Consider the following 20,661-nt stretch of genomic DNA (forward strand, 5'->3'; position numbering starts at 1 on the left):
CGACTATAATTCTTGAAACGTTTGATTAATAAATTAATAAAATTGTCAGTATTTTTTATATAATTTTTTTTAATACATTGAAATTTAAATTTATACAATTTATATTTAATTTGTTGGTTCGATTTCTCCCAAGAAAATTTGTTTGTCACTCGACCCTGAGCAAACTGTAACAAAAAAAAATGTGAATTAATAAGTATAAGTATAATCATGGATTTATTTGATGACTTAAGTTAGCAGACAATTAAGAAAATTCGATATTTTTTTTTAACGACCATGGTGGCCACAGATTTTTGAGATTTAAATTCGTGACTTTTCCAGGTATTCCAGTCAAACAATTCAAAAATTCCCTGACTATGTGTAGTAATATTAAATCATTGGAAATATTTATTTAATTTAAAATAAAATGGTATAAGTCAGTTTAATCAATAATTAATCATTGTCGTTAAATGAAACTTTTTTTTATTATTTGTCAATGTTCATTGTTTTTTTTTTTATTTATTAAATGAATAATTTTTTATTTTTGATTTGAAATCCATGTTTTTATATAACTCTCTATAATAAAATGTAAATAAATTTTTCATTTTCACTAGAATAAATTTCATAAATAAGAATATTTCATAGAATATTAATAAAGTATTAATGAAGTACGCGAATAATAAATATAGTAAAACTTATTAGTTCATTACTTATGTATACATTCAATGTTTTTAGTTTTTTAACTTGTCAACATGGATGTTAATAGCTTGAAGATCCTGGCAATTGGTTTCTACTAAGACTTTTTTTTTTCTAACAGCCTTGATAATTCTAACTGCTTCAATTTTTCGCTGTTGGAATCAATTTCTACTATTTTTTTTCAAGATGGTTTTACAACCGCATTCGCGCCGCGTCACTTTTTGAACAGTTTTGACAGAAAACTAAATTCGTCGGATTTTTTCAGTCAAAAGAAAGAAAGTGAAAATTTTTCCAGCTTTGTGACGGAATTCCCTGACATTTCCCTGACTTTTCCAGTATATTTATAATTCCCTGACATTTCCAGATTTTCCAGAAATATGGCCACCATGAACGATTTAATTTCAGATTATTCCGAGACAGTGCCGCCCCCCCCTCTCATTTTTTAGAAATTTTCGATGACTTTTCAACTGTCATAAGCGTATCAAAATTTTATCAAAAGGACGTTTTTGCGTGAGGCTTACTATTAGATAAAAATTCCAATTTTATATTTTTGGCAAGGATTAATCAATAATTATCGTTCTTGAAAATTTCAGTGTATGTTATCGATCATTTGAAAAAGTTATTAACGATTAAAAATCAAAGTTTTAATATAAAGTCTTATGGGAAACTATAACTTTTTATGTTTCAACTTTATAAAAAAAATATTATTAGAATAGACAAAGGGACAAAAAATGTTTCAAAATATTCTTTAATTTATGCCATGATATAATCGTTGTAAAAAAATAGTGTTATCGATGATTTGAATTATATATTAATAATTACAGTTAATAAAACTGAAATTGTGACGTCACGTAATGGGCCATTTTAAAAACCGGCAACGGAGCATGATGACAAAAAAAACATACGTTTGTAAACATAGACAAAGGAAACCATAAAATTATTAGAGGTTATTTTTAAACTGTAAAAATATTCAAGTTATTTGCTTAATCACAAGTAATTAAACAAATTTCCTTTTGCAAGATCCATGATCATTTCTCACATTATAATAATTATTCTTATTATTATCATCCATGATATGTATTAATCGTATATAATTGACATATATATATTGAGATTTAAAAATTGCGATATTGCCGGATTTATTATGACAAAAAAATCTAAGTCAAAGTAATTTCTAATTAAGAATTTACATTTTTTACAATAACTGTTTTATAAATATTTTCGTTAGTCCAAAAAATTGATAAATTATCTAAAAACTATTGAGATATTTTCAAAAATTTTATAGCTTCGGAATCAAATTTGAAACAGTTAGCCCTCATTTGACTCACGAGTCGCGCAAGAACGTTCTTTTAAAAAAAAATTAAGTATTAATTGAAATGAGGACCAGTAAAATCTTGTCAATTTTATAATTCGAATTTTCAAATTTTGTAGGCTAAAATTCATTTAAGAACCGTTTTCAGATAATTTTGTCCAAGCTTTTCTCTGAGATAAAATCCCTAAACGCTAAATAAAGACACAGACCCGATGCTTTACTCTATGAACTAGCGAAGTGCACTTCAATTTTTTGACAACTTCCATTTGTTTACGAGAAAAGCTTGGACAAAGTTTCCATTTACTGAACAAGTGCAACAAAGATAGTACCGTTTATCCACTTGAGTGCGAATGGAGAAACAAATGAAAACGCGTCTTAACTCCTAATTGATAACAACTGTAAGTAATTTTTTTTAAATTCTATATCTCAGTAAACTCGCAACTACGTGGTCCTTTTTTGAATTGAGGTTTTAATTTTTTTTTAATTAACTGACTAATTTTAATATGTTATCACAGTTGAAAGTCATTACATATTTTTAAAAAGTGGGACACTGTCAGCTGCCCTTAAATAAAAAAAAAATAAAAATATGCACTTGTAGAAAATTAAAAAACTACAGGCGCAAATTTTTGAAGGATTTTTTTTTTTATAATTTATCGTTTTTAAAAAAAACCAAAAATTATTAGACGTCGGCTAATTTCAGTATCATATATAATTGTATGAGATGTACAATCGTAGTAATTGCTGATCACTTACCAATAGGTTCTTTAGGATGAAAATCAACGGAATTAACGGAGCCATTGTGACCAGGTAATTTATAAAGAATTCTGCGACTTGTCGTATCCCAGATGTAATGGAAACGATCACTGGAACCAGCAGAGACTTTGCTGCCATCCGGCGACCAGGCGCATCGCAATAAATTCTTCTCGAAATTATGCTGGTGACCTATGAGGGTTTTCACGCACCTGTCGAAAGGCGCAAAAGGTCTGACATCCCAAATGCGAACGGTGTTGTCCATTGAGTTCGACAGAATGTACGAACCGTCTGGACTTAGGCTTAATCCAGTAATTGTGTCTGTGTGACCTTTTAATTTGTAGAGTACTGAATTTTTTCTCAAGTCCCATATTTTAATGTCGTTGTCAATGCCACCAGTTATTACTTGTTCAGCCGTGTCATTGAATGTAACTGTCGTTACCTAGTTAAGTAATCAATTAAATAATTAATCACAGTAAATAAACAAGTAAATTAATTAATAAATAGGCAGTTAATTTGAAAATAAATCAATTAATTCAAAATGATGAATAAAAAAAATATACAGAAATAGGGCTCGGATTATTCTTTGTAAGCATTGATGATACTTTTAGCTTTATCAGATAATAAATTGCGTAGTGCAAGACGTTAGAATGATTTAATCTTATTTTGTGGATTTGTATATGTACGTTTATCTAAAATTATAAAAAATAAAGAAATTACCGGATATGAATTATCAAGTGTATTACACTGTCCCCGCTTCCTTGGATCCCATATTTTAATCGTACAATCATCACTACCAGAACATAATTGTGTTGGTCCACGACGAGCACCACCGACAGAATTGACAAAGGAGCTATGTCCTTTTAATTTTTTTATTCTCGTACCGGCAATAAAATCCCAGAGTCCTAAAGTTGTGTCAGTACTTGCTGTGTAAACAAAGTTACCATCTGGACTGAAATGGAGTTCCATTACTGCTCCACTGTGGCCTGACATTACGCCAATGTTTTCGCACTCTCCATAAACGTTCCATATAACTAAAAAAAATATTTTTGCAATTTGTGATTAAGCAGAAACTATGAATACTGTTTATTATTCACACTAATTTTTATAAAACTTAATCACAGTCAGAATTGTCATTTACGTAAGTAAAGTTAATGATTTGAAATTACTATTAAATAAATGACAAGTATCAGAGTTTAAATTTCGAAAGCTTCCAGTTAGCGGGCAGAAACTTTATTTTCTCACCTCCGGGCGGAAAGCGTCAACTTTCGTCCCGCTGTGCAAAACGAAGTTGCCGCTTTCCGCCTCCGTCGAGGAGAAAAATAGTATACACTCCTCGGGAAGTAAATAAGAAAGCCTCAGATCACATGTTTGTTGACCTCGGCTTCGCCTCGGCCAACAATTACATGTGATCTGAGACATTTCTTACTTTACTTCCCAAGGTGTGTAATATACTATTTCCTCACCTCCGGGCGGAAAGCGTTAACTTTCGTCCCACTGTGCAAAACGAAGTTGCTGCTTTCCGCCTCCGTCGAGGAGAAAAATAGTATACATACCCTGAACAGTAAATAAGAAAGCCTCAGATCACAGGCTTCGCCTCGACCAACAATTGCATGTGATCTGAGACATTTCTTTCTTACTGCCCTAGGAGTGTAATATACTATGTTTGTTCCCAAGGGACGAAACAAGTTTGTTTCTACCCGCTAACTGAAGGCATTCACAATTAACGCATTTGCTGATATTCATTTGCGGCATTGGACTGAAATTAGATTATTTCGACTGGCTATAGACACTGAAACTTCAAATTTCGATGCTGTTGTCATGAAGTAGTACATTGTGTGACAAGGGATGAAACAAGACGATTTCAGACTAGGGTGAGGTTGGCTTTCCGATCCGCGGGTGAGATAAAAAAATAATAAGGAACAAATTATTCTTTTTTTCCCGCGAAGTTTGAATATATTTATGACTATTCTAACAATTTAGCATATTAAATTAACAAAATTATTATTTAAAAGTTCAAAACATTTGAAGACAGAAATAAAAGTGAAGACCACTTCACCCTGATTAAACAACTGAATTCGATCGAATTAAACAGAATTAAATTTTTAATTCTATTTAATTCAGATAAATTCTGTTAATTCGGTACCTAACTTAAAAATGAATTCTGTCTAATTCGGCAGGAAAACCAGAATTTTTCCAAATTAAAACGAATTTAAATAATTCTATTCGGTTTAATTCTGATTAATTCGAAAATAATTCTCCAATTTCTGGTTCTGAATCCGAATTGAACTGAATTAAAACGAATTTGAAATTCTCAAATCGGTTTTATTCTGTTTAATTCAAATTCAAATTTTCAATTCAGTTGAATTCTGTTTTGCAGAATTCGACAGAATATAACAGAATTAAAATTTTTAATTCGGTCGAATTCAGTTGTTTAATCCGGGCAATGATATTTAATTTAATCAGTTTAATTGATTGTATCAGAGGTAAGACGGAAAAAAATGTTCTTGTTAAATTAATAATAAAAAATAGAAAATAGTAATAATAATAAATATTGATTACTTACAGATTTGACGATCAAAACCAGTTGAAATTAAATATTGTCCTTCTGGATGAAATTCAACTGAAAATATATCACCCTGATGTCCTTCCAGCAACATTATTGGTGATGATAATGATGATGTTCTTGGTGGACCCTATAAAAAAAATTTATTTGAGTTCAATAATTATACTAGTTGTTATTAATATTGTTGTTATAATTAGTATTGAGTAAATGAATAATAAATAAATATATATAAGAGGTTAAACTTACACTTTGAACAACCGCTTTTTCCCGGCTGCTAAAAACAACTTCATTTTTGGTACGTTTTGATGCTGGTACCAAAGCCAAAATTTCGTCACCACCTCCAGCTTTTCTTTTATCCGCCGAAGGCATTTTTTATTTAATAAATATAATATTTATTTGCACGTAAACACTTTACACAACACTTATAACTTCTAACCTTATATTTGTTGTAAATATAAATCTCAGATCTCAGATTACAACACCAGGTAACCAACTTGATAAAAAAAAATTATTGAAATTTAAAATTTTTACGAGATGGCGTTACTGATCAAAAACTTTTCATATGCCCGCTTATTTTATTTTTATATATATAAGTATTATTATTGTTGTAGTAACAATAAAAAACAACTAATAATTATTTTCAATTCAAAATAAATTGAAAACACTTGCGCGGTAAATTTAAATATTTGAAAAATAAATTATTAGAAATTGGAGAAAACTAAAACTAAATGGCGGCAGAATATGATAGAAAAGTATTTAAAAAATTAAAAAAAAACACTTGAGTGTTTGAACAAACCTTGGTGGGGAAATAATATGCAGAAGGGTGTCCAAATACACTTGGAGATTTAATTTAAATTGATCCAAGTGTATTGCAGCTAAAAAACGTCACTTAACTGCTATTTCCCACCAGACGATGCCAGATTATTTTGCTCAGGAACTTGGAAGTTATCAGCATCAGCAATTCGCACACTTTACACTAGCACTGATCACTCAACACTTAACGACACCACAGACACTTTGCACGATTTAAATTTTACAAACACTGCACATTTTAATTAAACAATGACTATGAGCAATAAATTTTATGAATAATTCCGCGAATTAACTGCAATACTGTGTTTCAATTTAAACGTAAAGAAGGATCTGGACTACTACTGCCGTTGTCGATGATACTGACTGCCGCTATCGAACCGTCAGTTGATACAAAGCAATCGATTTTGCGATTCATCGAACGCCCCCACTCTAGCAAAAATTTGAACGTCGACAGCGACGTGCAGTAGCGCGATCTTGGCGCGAAATTTCAAAATTGAAATTTAATAATTTTATTAAAATTTATTTGTGTCAATAATCATATTAATTAGACTAAAAAATATTCTCGAAAATTTTTATTTTCATCAATAATTTATTAATTATTCTCATTACTTGCGCGGTAAATTTAAATATTTGAAAAATAAATTATTAGAAATGGGAGAAAAATTAAAAATCGTAAATTAAAATAAAACGGCGACAGAATATGATAAAAATATTTGAAATATTTAAAAAAAAAAATCACGTAAGTGTTTTTCAAAAATCATGCTGCTATTACTGCACTCGAACAGTCTGTAATAAAAAGAAGTTTTAAATTTCATGACAATAAAGTTAGCAGACATTTTAAAATTTTTTGATTTTTTTTCACAATAAAATAAATATTAAAAAAAATATTGTGAAAAATTGCACATATAGTTTATGAAATTTCCGACATGTGCATTTTTTTCGAAATTTTTTTTTTTCATTATTTCTGTTAAAAAAAATTTTTCTTAATTTCAAATGTCTGCTTACTTTACTATCATTTAAATTTCCCGCGTTTTTTGAAAAAGTTCTCCGCCTCGAATCCGCGAACTCCTCACTTGTGTTAACAAGTTAGAAACCTTTACTTCAATTCTAACCAAACTATACATCAAGAACATAAATCCATGATTGGTTATTACAAATTGTTTATATTCGTTACACTATTTTAAATGTTTTTTCTCTCTCTTACATCATCCAGTTCTTAGTTAACATAATATACAAAAAATAAAGATGTGAAATGAACTTTTCCTCACTTTCATATTTACTCATACAATTCATATAAACTGTTTTCTGTCTAGTGTCCTACAAGCCAACCGCTGGAATCTCCAGCACGCTAATTAATTAATCAACAAATTAAAAAATACAGTATAAGTAATTAATTTATGAATATTATCATTAATGTCAATACCCGCGGTATTTATGGTGAATGATATTTAGTAAAATATATAAATAATTAATAGTAATAATAATTAAAAATGGTACGATATACAGCACTTAAGGGTCTTTATGAACTTGAAAAAACAATCGGTTGTGGTGGTTTTGCAAAAGTTAAATTAGGTACTCATTTAGCAACTGGTGAAAAAGTTGCTGTTAAAATAATGGAAAAAGCAGCTTTGGGTGTAAGTAAAATATTTAAAAAAAAATGAGTGTCAATGTAATGAGTATGAATGTAGCAAACAGATAAATTTAAAATTATTAATAACTAGAATAAATTAATAAAATAAAATTTTTAAAAAATGCTCCTTTAAAAAATTTTAAATTTATTAAGTGTATTTTTTATAAATATTATTTTTTTGATTATTTACTCTATTTATCTATAGTTTTAAATTTGTCTAATGTCTGCTACATTCCCACTCATAATTATTTATGATTCTAAAATTATCAGACGTCTAATAATTTTTGAATTTTTTTAAAAACGATAAATTTGAAAAAAAAAAAAAATATTTAAAAAAATTGCACATAGTTTTTTTAATTTTTTTTTTTTTTTTCAATTAAATTGTTGAAAATAAAATTCAAAAATTTTTAATTGTCGGCTAACTGGATCATAATTATTTATGTTTATATTACAGGAAGATTTACCGAGAGTTAAATTAGAAATCGATGCATTAAAAACATTATTGCATCAACATATATGTAGATTGTATCAAACAATTGAAACAACGACACATTATTTTATGATTATGGAATATTGTTCTGGTGGTGAATTATTTGATCATATTGGTAAGATATCTTATTTTATTTTTAACTTATATTCTAAACTGCGTTATTTTAATTTTCCGAAAAAGTTCGTGATAATGAATTTCTAAATTTGAAACAATTCTGAACTTTGATTTACGATCCAAAAGTTACCAGACAATCAAAAATTTTTTGATTTTTTTTTTACCAAATCAATTACAAAAAAAAAATAAATATGCATATATAGAAAATTGAAAAAACTGTAAGTGGAATTTTTTTGAATATTTTTTTTCTGATAATTTATCGTTTTCAAAAACATCAACAATTATCAGACGTCGGCTAACTTCAGTATCATTTTTGAAATTTCACTTTAAAAAAATTGAAGAGCAGAAGGAATTTTGAACTGTATTTTTTTGACACGTGCTTTGAAATTTTTTGAGCAAAAATTAATCGATTTGAAAATTTTTCTGTCTGGGAAAACGTTAAAGAAAAAAACAAAATTAAAACCAACTATGAATATTTTTTTACTTTTATCAGAACTCAAGAACGAGGTCAGGTTGAAAATTTTTTTAAGGTAATTTTGAAAATGATCTTCTTAGTTCAGATTTGTCTCAAATTTAGAAGTTCATTCTTATGGACGTTTTCGTGAAATTTTTAAAACAAATTTTTTTTACACGTAAAAAAAAAAAAGTTTGATAATGTTTTATATGAAAAACTTATAAATTTAAGATAATTCATAAAGCTGATCTTAACTTGGTTTGAAATTTAAAAATTTCAAAACTAGAATGGGAGGAAACTGACCTAGAAGAGAAAAATTTCATTAACTTTTAAATCTATTATTTTTACTTTTTATTTTTCGAAAGTTCTGCACTGTCTTAAATTTGTAAATTCTACGTAATGTTTCTATTTTTGAATTTTTAAAAATTGAATACAAAATTTTGAATTCTCTAACATTTGTAAGTTTTTCATACGAAGTATCTCCATAACTTTTTTCAAAACATTTATGACTAATTTGAATATTTATTTAATAGTTGAAAAAAATAGACTGACTGAAAATGAATCACGGAAATTTTTTCGTCAAATAGTGTCAGCAGTTGCTTACTTACATAGTCTAGGTTTTGCTCACAGAGATTTAAAACCTGTAAGTATTTTTTTTTTATTCTTTTTTAAAAATAAATATTTGGACTAAAAGATTATTGAATTAATTCAAATAGGAAAATGTGTTACTTGACAAAGAACAAAATTTAAAATTAATTGACTTTGGGTTGTGTGCTAAACCAAAAGGTGGTATGCAAACACATTTACTAACTTCATGTGGTTCACCAACGTACGCTGCACCTGAATTAATATTAGGAAAAAAATATTTAGGTAACAACAATTTATTTATTCAACTTTTATTTTTATTGATATGTCAAACATTTAATTTTTATCTAAGAGGGAAATGGATCTGAGATACAAAAAAAAGAAAATATTCAGAGTACCTTCTTTATTAAAATTCTTAAAATTTGTTACATTATTAAGCATCATTTTAAGAATATTCTGTTAAATTTTCATAAAAAAATATTGAAAAATGAGGCAGTGGTAGTGGGGAGAGACGAGTCACCTTAAAAAGTCTCCATGCCGTAGGCAGGAAAACTCATGACTGTTTTTCTGAAATAAAGAAACCAAAAAGATTTCTTTAGTACATAAGTTTATTTTGGATTTGAACGAAGGAATAAATAAAATATTCATTTTTGAATTTTTGGTAAAGGTGCAATCGAAAAACTCTAATTTTTACCAAAAATTGTTCCTTTTGTTTAATTATAAAATAAGTAGTCTTTGAAAAAAAAAAAAAATCCTTCGTTCAAATCCAAGATAAACTTATGTACTGAAGAAATCTTTTTGTTTTTTTGATTTCAGATGAATGTCATGAGTTATTCTGTCTACCGCATGGAGACTTTTTTTTTTAAATGACTCGGCTCTCCCCACTACCACTGGCTTATTTTTCAATATTTTTTTATGAAAATTTAGCAGAATATTCTTGAAATGGTGCTTAGTAATGCCACTAATTTTAAGAATTTTGGTAAAGAGGGTACTCTGGAAAAAAAAACATCACAAAAATATGTTTCTTTTTGTATCTCAGACCCCTGTCCTCCCTTAAAGATTAGATTCCATTTTTTTAAAATTAAATTATAATTAAATTTTTTTGTTAACTTTTCTATATTTAATATGATCCTGAAGATGATATTGAAGTTAGCCGACGTCCAATAATTTTTGGATTTTTTTTTAAACAATAAATTAGAAAAATACAAATATTTAAAAAAATCGCACCTGTAGTTTTTTAAATTTCCCATCCGTGCATATTTTCACTTTTTTTTTCTGTAATTGATTAATTTAAAAGAAAAATATGAAAACTTTAAATTGTCTGTTAACTTTAGGATCATTCCTGAAGTTACCAGAAACTTAAAAATTTTTGGATTTTTTTAACAAATTAATTATAAAAAAAAACTTAACATATGTACAGATAGAAAATTAAATAAACTAGAGGTGCAATTTTTTAAAATATATTTTTTCGTAATTTATCGTTTTGAAAAAAAATCCATGTTGGCTAACTTCAGTGTCATTAATATAACTCATTATTTTTATCAATTATCTACTAACTTTAATAAATAAAAATAAAACTAATTACTTAAAAAAATACTAATAAAAAAAATGTAATTAGAGTAATTTTTTTCAAGGTTCTGAAGTTGATATTTGGAGCATGGGAGTTTTATTATATGCATTATTATGTGGATTTCTTCCATTTGATGACAGTAATATCGATAGTTTATATAAAAAAATTTTGGTACTTATTTATTAATTAATTAAATAGTTAGTTAATTAAGCGATTACTATTTATTTCCTTCGTATTTAATTTAAATAAATTGTTTCAGAGCGGAAAATTTGACGAACCACGCTGGCTTTCCGGAAATAGTAAATGTTTGATACGTGCAATGTTACAGACTGATCCTAAAAAACGTATTACTATTGAAGAACTTTGCAATCATCCGTGGGTTGTCAACACAAATAATTCGTCGACGTTTGTGCCTACGAAAAAAAATATTGTAATTATTTATATTTTTTTGGGAGTAAAACTAATGGTTCTGGACACTTAGTATCTGTTTTGGACACTTTAATAATTTAAATGATTGATAAAGTGAATTTTATAGAATTCATAAATATCACAGATACTTATCGTATTCAGATATATTTTAATTACACTTTTTACAGTAACGATATTTTTTACATTCTTTCCATATCAAAATAACGTAGAAAAAAAATGGGCCCTACAAAATTGTTCCTACAATTTTTGTCTTTAATCTGCATATTTCATGAGATATTTAAAAAAACCGCGATTGTATAGAAAAATGAACTTTGATCGTCCTGAGGCACGTGTTCTTTTTATTAAAAAAGAAAAAACCAAATTACCCACTTATTTTTTCACTAAAAAAAAGCTGTTTATGGGACGTCTGAGAAATTTTAATTTTTAACGACCAGCCAAGTTTGAAGTGGAGTCAAAACGACGTCAATAACCTTGAATAACTTTTAAAGGAGTGAATTTAGCAAAAATTGTTAAGAGACTTTTTTTGTAGAACATTCAATTTCCTTTGAGACTAGTCATTGGCTTTTTTTCGGAAACTGATTTTTACATTAATTACAAAATTTTAAAGTTGAACAATCAAATTGTAAAATCACACCAATGTTCAAGGTATGATTATAAGGAAACGGTTCATCTGACAAAAAATTTTAATCAGACCTTTTTTGTAGAGCATTCAATTTCCTACAAGAAATGTATTCAAGTCTATTTTGTTTATTTCGATTGTTTGAGAGTTATGATACAAAAACCCGCTCATTCAAAAAAAATAACAAATTGCGATGATACACCTCTTAATGTCAACATTAAGGGCTCAAATTTTTACATTAATTTTTTTTTGTCATCCCAAATAATATTTTCACAGTGTCGTTAAAAAAAAAAATAGTCGATTTTTTTGGCCCAGTCTAATCTATATTATTAAGAGAATAAAGAAAATTTTGTTTCCGCCATATCTATATGATAGAATTAGCTAATGTTATTGAAATTGGTATCATTAGATAGGTCTTGATTTGAATTTGTGCCTTTTCATACTTCAAACTCTTTTCAATTGCCAAGTATTGAGATAAATAGATTTATCTATTTCATTCGAATTACATTTAAATCACGCGGAAAAAAAGACGATCGTATTTATTTTCTTTAAATAAATTAATACTTTAATTATTCTGTCACTAAATATGACTGAATGTCACTGAATATATAGCTATATTATTTATATCGCGTTACTTATTCCAAAATGACAGATTTTTATACTCCCTTTTGGTTTCAGGAAGCTTCTCAAAGCCAAAAAAGTGTGCATAGAAAAAAAAAAGGATTCATTGACACAAAAAATCTTTACTCGCCTAAAGAAAATTTTTACTTACTCCAAGAAATTTTTTGCATCGTGAATCGAAAACAAAAATTTATTTAGAACTAGAAAAAATTACTTGGTGCAAGGAATTATTTCTTGACCAAAAAAATCTTTTTTCGCCCCAAGACAATTTTTATATTTAATTGATAATGCATAAAATTTCTTGGTGCAAATTAAAATTTTGTTGCGGCAAGGGATCCTTTTTTTCTACGTATTTTATAAATTTAGTAGTAATATTTGGGCAGTCATGTAGTATTACTAGTAGTATTTTTGGAACCTACTCAATGGATTATGTTAGGCTATGACAAAACTCATTAAAAATTCCATCATGAGGACAAACGCAATAGCCAGATTTCTATAAGAAATCTACTTATAACTGGAAAACTATTAACTTCTTTTAGCGGGCCCATTTTTCTTCTCTCTATTGTTTCTAAATATGATTTATCCAGAACTGATACTTCGTACTAAAAGTAATGAGGGAAAATAAAGGGAGTAGAAAATAGTAAATGTCATTAATGAATTAATAATTTTCAAACATTTTTAGCTTGAAAGAGATGAGGAAATACTAAATATGCTATCAGAAATATGTTACGATAGCGCCGAAAACATATGGGAATCATTGTTAAATAGTACAAGAAATGATTACAAAACAGCGACATATTTATTGTTATTAGATCGTAAAAATAAAAAATTACCATTGAGAATATCGTCGGCTTCTTACTGTTATCTTTTATCAGAGGCAAGTTTTTAAACGTTCATCAATTGATTTAATCAATAAAAATAAGCAAGCATTAAATTTTTTAATTCCTAAATTACAGAATTGTAGAAACGTAAAAACAAATCCTACAAATGACGTCAAAACAATAATAACTCAGTTGGATAATTCACCACGAAGACCGTCCTCATTAGCCGTAACAAATGAAAATAAAAAATCAGATGGCGTGAGAACATTATCGCCAATTCCATCGATCGAAGAACCCTCGCCGCCACCTGAAGTTGATTCTCCAACGATTTCAGGAGCTCGCAAAAGAGTTCATGATAATAACGGCGAAGACGACGACAATATATCTCCTACTGGTGAGTGATTGGTATTATACTTAAACTAATTAAAGTTACAGTTACTTTCGTTACGGTTTTACTTCTAATTACATATTAGCGTGCTTTTATTTTGTTTCTTAGTTAAACTTTAAAACTAAGTGCTTGCGTGATACATTTTATTTACGATAGTTATTAAATTAGATCGGTAACAAAAAAACGGATTTATTAACGAGCATAAGTATTTTGAGTATAAATATTTGTTTTATTAAATTCAAAGTAAGAAATCCTACTCATCATTTTTCTAGTGATGTAAGATTAGTTTCAGTAAAACATAACTCCGGCTTTTATTTTTCATACATATTTATCAAGGTTTTATTTATCAAACATCAAAAGTTCATTTAATTGAGGGCATTTTCAAACAATACCTCCCACTTTTTATTAAATTAAAAACTACCACATTACTCAATAATTCTGTTAATAAATAATTTGTTAATTAGTACCAGTCAAAAGAATACAAATGGATAAATTCAACGAAACGGTTCCTGTTACACCAAAAGATAAAAACAAACTGTAAGTTAATGATATTTAAAATTAAATAAGTTATGTTATTTAAATTAAATATTTTTAAAAATATTTATTAGTGGAGTCCACAACACCGCAAATGCGAATGCAACTCCAGGTAGTGCTAGGAAAGTAATAATTGGCTTAGAACGTGGATTAAATCGAATAAGAGATGTCTTGACACCAAAAAGGAAATTTAAAAATAATAATGATAACTCTACCGAACAACCTGTTGTTCTTAGTGGCAAAGTAAGTTTTATTATTATTATTAATTGTAATTAATTAGAAGTTTATTTTTGTATAAGTACACACTAGTGATGCGGAATTACCGCCATTTTGAGCTTCGGTCACTAGACGGTCTTGTAACTGACAATCCTAAATGACGAGCCTGTAAAAATACGAAATGACCGTCATAAATTTTTTGGTCAGAGTCCGCCATTTTGGAACGTCATTAAATTTTTGGTCACAAATTAACGTTTGGTCGAGAATTTTGTCTGTCACAACCAGCAAGATGATTGGACGCTATTTTTTTTCTTTTAAATGATTGAAAAATTTATTTTTCCCTCCGTATTTTTATCTCGTGGTATTTTTACTTGGGGAGCCAGAGGCGTCCCCAAGTGAAATATAAACTAAAGTTAATCTTTATAAGACTACAAATTATAATATTAAAATAATTTGAAATGAGTAAAAATTGAACAGGAAAATGCATTGAGGTTATGAATTTTGAAAGCATATAAGTATCGGAAAAAAAACATCTAAAAAAATGTTTGATATCATGAGTAATCATAAAGAAAAATAAATTACTAATGTTTTACACATAACACTTTCTATCGTTACTATATTCGCGTCAAAATTTGTTCGAAAAAATTTAATTTTATCAAAATATTAACTAAGGTAAGTGACCCCTCTATCGGCCAGTTAAGCGAAGTTTTTTTTCGAATTAAGAATTAAAATATAAAAAACCAATTCTTGTATAAAACAATGATAAAACCTTGAAGCTTATACATTTAACTTAAATTAAAAAAATAATATGTGTAAAAATATCTACTAGAAATTAAACAATAAATGAAAATAACTTCAATTCCTGATGTCCCCTCTATCGGCCTGCCTAGACTCCCTTTATCGGCCATCTTATAGATAAAATTTTAGCTGCTCGGATGTATATAATTCATTTATATCTATTCTAAATATTTATATTTATTTTGAAATATAAGTCAATCAATTTATTTATTTATTTTGACATTAAAAAATTAAATTAAATATTTTGCATTTAAATACCGATCAATCGAAACCAATACAGTCTATAGGATTCTATGCGGTTTTTGTCGCAGTTGAGTGGATTCTATGGGAATATTTGGATAGGGATAACCTCAAAAAAAATAAAACTAAGGTGGCCGATAATGCATACAGAGGTAATTTTCTTGTATCTATATTTGGCCACCTTATTCGGTATCAACTATAAGACTAGATTAATGTATAACCCCAACACTCTAGCAACAAACCTACTGAACGTCGAACAAATTAGCAGAAGATTAAAAAGATATAAACCGTCAAATCTGAAAAACCGATTCAACTAATTATAGAGTTTACCTCTAACACCTGTAATATATGTATCATAAAAATTACTTAATGTTAATTAGCAGATTGTAGTTTAAATTAACAATAAAAAATATTCGGCCACCCTATTTTTAATATAAATTAGCCAAAAATCATTAAATTTTTAACCCTTAAAATTATTATGAAATGAGCTAATAAGATTACAACAAAAAATCGGACTTTTATTGTTATTTTTAATTAGTCATCGGTTATTGAAAAAACAAGCTACCCAATAAGAAATCACATCTGACGCACCACTATTTTCTTTTTAATTATAAAATGAATTTTTACAATAATCAAAGTACTTTTAATCTAAACTAGATTAATTTTACTTTTTTTTGAAAAACTATTCACGCATGAATCCGTACTTATGATGGAAAAATATCAATTCTTCAACCAAGGGGCCGATAGAGGGGTCACTTACCTTATCTTACATTTTAATTTGTTTAGTCGTTTGTATTTTAGTAATGACTTGCACTAAAAACTGTTGAAGCGACCAACAGAAAGTTAAATTTTCGGGTCAATAACTGGGTCTCTTATTTGGTCCGAAACTGCAGCATTATTTTTCCGGGTCATAAATTAGGTCCATGGATGCTTTTTTTTTTTTCAAAATGAATAAAAATTCTTTATTCATTTTGAATAATGATGAAATTCACTAGGAATTGATGAAAAAATCCTAAACCACCTGATAACTTGATTTTTTTTTTATAATCGATGTTATAATTTCCATTTTTATCAAACGTCACCCGTAATTAGTGATGAGAAAAATCTGTCTTAGTGTTGCAGTCTTAGTCTTGGTCTTGCGATTTTGCAAGACCAAGACCAAGATCATACAAACACTAGCAAGACCAAGACCAAGACTGAATGAACAAGAACAAGACTAAAACCAAGACCTGAAAAATTTCCAAAACGGAGTGAGTAATAAATAGCAGACTATTTGAGTAAGACCAAGACCAAGACCAAGACCAAGACTGAATACGCAAGACCGAGACCAATACCAAGACTACAAGTATTTGAGCAAGACCAAGACCAAGACCGAACAAGCAAGACCAAGACCATTACCAAGACGGTCTTGGTCTTGCTTTGCTCATCACTACCCGTAATTTTAAAAAAGTCTGAAACTGAGCCACTTACCTTACATAGTATTAAAAAAACATTTCCCACGTATTGTAATATAAATACTAGGGTGATTCGTTTTGAACGACTATTTTTTTTTTTCACTCTCATTTGAAAATATTGTTATAGACATTGAAAAAAAAATTCCCTCCAAGTTTCAGCCCTTAATTTTAATTTTAAGTACTTTATATTTGATTTTGAAGCTTTCCCATTTAAAATACATAGGAAAGTTGGGTTTTTTTTTTTTTATTCTTTATAACTCAGCCGCATTTCAAGTTATCGGGTCGCCGTTTGCGGCATTTTGTAGGGAATTTAATACTCTTCAAAAGTATTCTTAATAGTTTTACTCGGACTCTAATTGTTTTTTCTGTATTGGTTCTGAAAATAATTTTTTTAATATAATTTGGGTTTTTAGTTGATATTAACTAAATAACGAAATTTACAGAAAAAGTGCAGATAACAATTTTTTAGGAAATTTTATTCGCTACAAAAAAGGTCCTTTTAGTCAAGTGGCTCAAGTTTTTCGTTCACGTGATATAGGGATTTTAGTAATTTTGTAAATAAAATATTTGTCAAAAATTTTTCCGAAGTTCATCATTTTGACCCCTTCTGATTTTAATGACTGGATTAAATTAATAAAAGGAAAATTATTTACTGATTTAAAATTGAAATGAAATAGCATTTGGTGGAATTTTTTGACAAATATTTTATTTACAAAATTACTAAAATCCCTATATCACGTGAACGAAGAACTTGAGCCACTTAACTAAAAAGACCTTTTTTGTAGCGAATAAAATTTCCTAAAAAATCATTATCTGCACTTTTTCTGTAAATATCGTTATTTAGTTAATATCAACTAAAAACCCAAATCATTATTAAAAAAATTATTTTCAGAACCAATACAGAAAAAACAATTAGAGTCCAAGTAAAATTATTGCGGAGACTTTTGAAGAGTATTAAATTACCAACAAAATGTTGCAAACGGCGATCCGATAACTTAAAATGCGGCTGAGTAATAGAGAATTAAAAAAAAATCCCAACTTTCCTATGTATTTTAAATAGGAAAACTTCAAAATCAAATATAAAGTACTTAAAATTAAAATTAAGGGCTGAAACTTGCAGGGAATTTTTTTTTTCCATGTCTATAACAATATTTTCAAGTGGGAGTGAAAAAAAAAATAGTCGTTCAAAACGAATCACTCTAATAAATACACATGTGTCATAAATAATATTTTGAAGTATTTGCCATAAAATTAAAATAATTTTTTGACAAACTTCTTTGATTAACTTTCCAGTAAATAGTTACTAATCAGAGGTATTAATTAATGAATAAATTATTTAAGGGTCTTTGTAATGTATCATCAACATCAAGTAATTGTCCGAAAGATGTATTATCTCAATTACGCCGCGCTTTACAACGCAAAGGAATTTTCTGTCGACAAAAAGGGTAAAAATATTTCAAAAATTTAAATCAATTATTAGGCTTATGGTAATTTCCATAAAATAATAAAATTATTTACGTGATAGATTTATTCTACAAGGAGAAACAGAAATATATGACAATGAAAATGTAAAGCAAGGCCAGAAGCCGTTCGGGAACCAGAGAAAAATTTGTTCATTTGAGCTAGAAGTTTGTCTGCTGGATGGATTTTCTTCGACGAATGACAAACCGGTTGTTGGTATCCGGAGGAAAAGATTGAAAGGGGACGCGTGGGTGTACAAGCAAGTGTGCGAAGAAATATTGGCACTCGCTGCTAAAGATGTTAACCCCACAGACCAAGACAATGTTGAGGCTGTTAAAACACCATCGGGACATTGTCTTATTTAATTGTCTTACAGTTACAATGTTCGATGTAAGATGCAAGATGTACTTGCTCTGATGACTTCATACGCTTCATTTATTTACATTTTTATACTTTAACTGTAAATTAATACTCGACTATTCATTTTTTAATTATTAGGTGTTAGAAATGTTTTTTTACACTAAGGGTGCTGCAGTTTTTTAGTAAAAAATAAATTATAAGTTTTATTTTATAGACCAATAAAAAAACAAATTTATTTAGTATTTGTCTATTATATGATTTACTCAATCGATATATCGAATAAAATTTGATTCGATAAATGAATTTAATTTTAACCCTTAATTTAAATGATTCGATTAATTTCAGATAAATCAATTTGATGTAAATTCAATTAATTGATTTATTGACGATTCGATGTATTGATTTTACATCAAGTCGATACATCGATTTATGAAAAATTGAATGACAATTAGTATTAGATAGATCGATTTTATTACAGTTCGATTAATCGATTTGTAAAAAGTAAAATTACTCGATTAGTCGCAAAAAAAGTAGTTTTGAATCGATATAAATTTTATTAATAAAATCGACACAATATAAATTCGTATCGATTAATCGATGATGGACAAGTCGGTCAGGATTGAATTAGAAAAATATTTAATATAAAAAGGCAGTAAACCGGAAATTTACTAGAACGATAAAATATAAGAATATTTAAATATATAAGAACAATTTCCAATATCTTCTCCATATTTATGATCGATCCAGTTCATAGTACGCGTCAATAATTTAAAATCCCGCGAAAGTAAAAGGATGATCTGAGTACGAGCGTGTGCTCCGATATGTAAAGTCTAGTTTTTATTTTACGCTCACCGACGGAAAAATACCCGCGGCTCGTTTGAACGAGAGCAGACACAACTCGTTGGACGTAAAATACGCGTAATATAGACAGCTGAAGTTATAAAATCATCACAAATCGATCACACTATAAAATAAGTACTCTCTCCTGTAGTATCGCCGCGTTCTTCATTTTATTTTACGACCATCAAAGTATTTTCAGTTTCTTTTTATTCCCGCCGCTTCATCTTCATCTTTTTTAAAATATATATATACATCTATACTATACTCAATATTATATACTATTCAAAGGTATCATACTCTCTTACCATTTGTATTCCTAAAAACTGAAAATATTCCTTTTTTCATTTTTATTACTATTACTATTGTTATTGTTACTTGTAAATTAATCTTTGTGCGCTACAATATTTTTCATCATACCCGTGCCGAAAGTTTAAATTCCTGTCCTGTTTGAAGTGGAAAAAGTCGTTTTTTTTCTCTTATGAGAAAACGAAATAAAAATTAGCGCATGCGACATTTTCCCCCAGCGCCAAAAATTCAAACTTTCAGGTATAGATCTGGTAAAAAATTGTATACACACCACAGAGGAAGGTAGGATGTCCTAATCCACGTGTTTGCCATTTATACACTAGGGTTAGAATGCTCTACTTTCCTTCTTCGGTGTGTAATATACTATTATTAACAATAAAAACTTGAATAATTATCAAAGTGTTTAATATACTGATTCCTATATAGTTTTTTGTTTCACTTGTTCTGAAAGTTTAGCTTTCGAGCGCTAGGTGACGTTCCGTAAGTAGTTGATTACTGGACATCTATAGATACGAATGTTAAAAATAACGGTTTTTCTTAAATATAGACAACTTCGTAGCTCGTAACTTATCAATCATTAATGTTCGTTATAGTTTCTATATACTTTATCACAATTGA

General features: G+C 28.3%; 2 protein-coding genes across 2 annotated transcripts; one reads left to right on the top strand and one right to left on the bottom strand.

Annotated features, from left to right (window-relative positions):
• Positions 1–49: 49 nt before the first annotated feature.
• Positions 50–5,762, bottom strand: LOC130675084 (U5 small nuclear ribonucleoprotein 40 kDa protein). Its single transcript, XM_057480572.1, has 5 exons — positions 5,547–5,762; positions 5,301–5,430; positions 3,455–3,768; positions 2,738–3,176; positions 50–164 (listed from the first exon to the last, which is right to left on the bottom strand). The coding sequence occupies exons 1-5, from the start codon at positions 5,667–5,669 to the stop codon at positions 106–108; spliced, it is 1,065 nt and encodes a 354-aa protein (XP_057336555.1). The 5' UTR covers positions 5,670–5,762; the 3' UTR covers positions 50–105.
• A 1,511-nt stretch (positions 5,763–7,273) lies between these two features.
• LOC130675083 (maternal embryonic leucine zipper kinase-like) lies at positions 7,274–19,128 on the top strand. The gene is made up of 12 exons (XM_057480571.1): positions 7,274–7,747; positions 8,198–8,348; positions 9,335–9,444; positions 9,518–9,671; positions 11,021–11,127; positions 11,216–11,386; positions 13,308–13,502; positions 13,582–13,840; positions 14,299–14,371; positions 14,443–14,611; positions 18,418–18,521; positions 18,602–19,128. The coding sequence occupies exons 1-12, from the start codon at positions 7,604–7,606 to the stop codon at positions 18,900–18,902; spliced, it is 1,938 nt and encodes a 645-aa protein (XP_057336554.1). The 5' UTR covers positions 7,274–7,603; the 3' UTR covers positions 18,903–19,128.
• Positions 19,129–20,661: the final 1,533 nt, after the last annotated feature.

The sequence above is a fragment of the Microplitis mediator genome, chromosome 9 (assembly GCF_029852145.1).
Source record: "Microplitis mediator isolate UGA2020A chromosome 9, iyMicMedi2.1, whole genome shotgun sequence".
NCBI lineage: Eukaryota > Metazoa > Arthropoda > Insecta > Hymenoptera > Braconidae > Microplitis > Microplitis mediator.

Bases quoted from the DNA above. Each gene is read 5' to 3' on its own strand.
- LOC130675083 (XM_057480571.1), top strand. From the start codon at position 7,604: ATGGTACGATATACAGCACTTAAGGGTCTTTATGAACTTGAAAAAACA. The intron at 9,445-9,517 runs GTAAGTATTTTT...TAATTCAAATAG, and splicing joins CTCACAGAGATTTAAAACCT to GAAAATGTGTTACTTGACAA. The intron at 13,503-13,581 runs GCAAGTTTTTAA...CCTAAATTACAG, and splicing joins ACTGTTATCTTTTATCAGAG to AATTGTAGAAACGTAAAAAC.
- LOC130675084 (XM_057480572.1), bottom strand. From the start codon at position 5,669: ATGCCTTCGGCGGATAAAAGAAAAGCTGGAGGTGGTGACGAAATTTTG. The intron at 5,431-5,546 runs GTAAGTTTAACC...TTTTTTTTATAG, and splicing joins AAAAAGCGGTTGTTCAAAGT to GGTCCACCAAGAACATCATC. The intron at 3,177-3,454 runs GTAATTTCTTTA...TTACTTAACTAG, and splicing joins CACTTGATAATTCATATCCG to GTAACGACAGTTACATTCAA.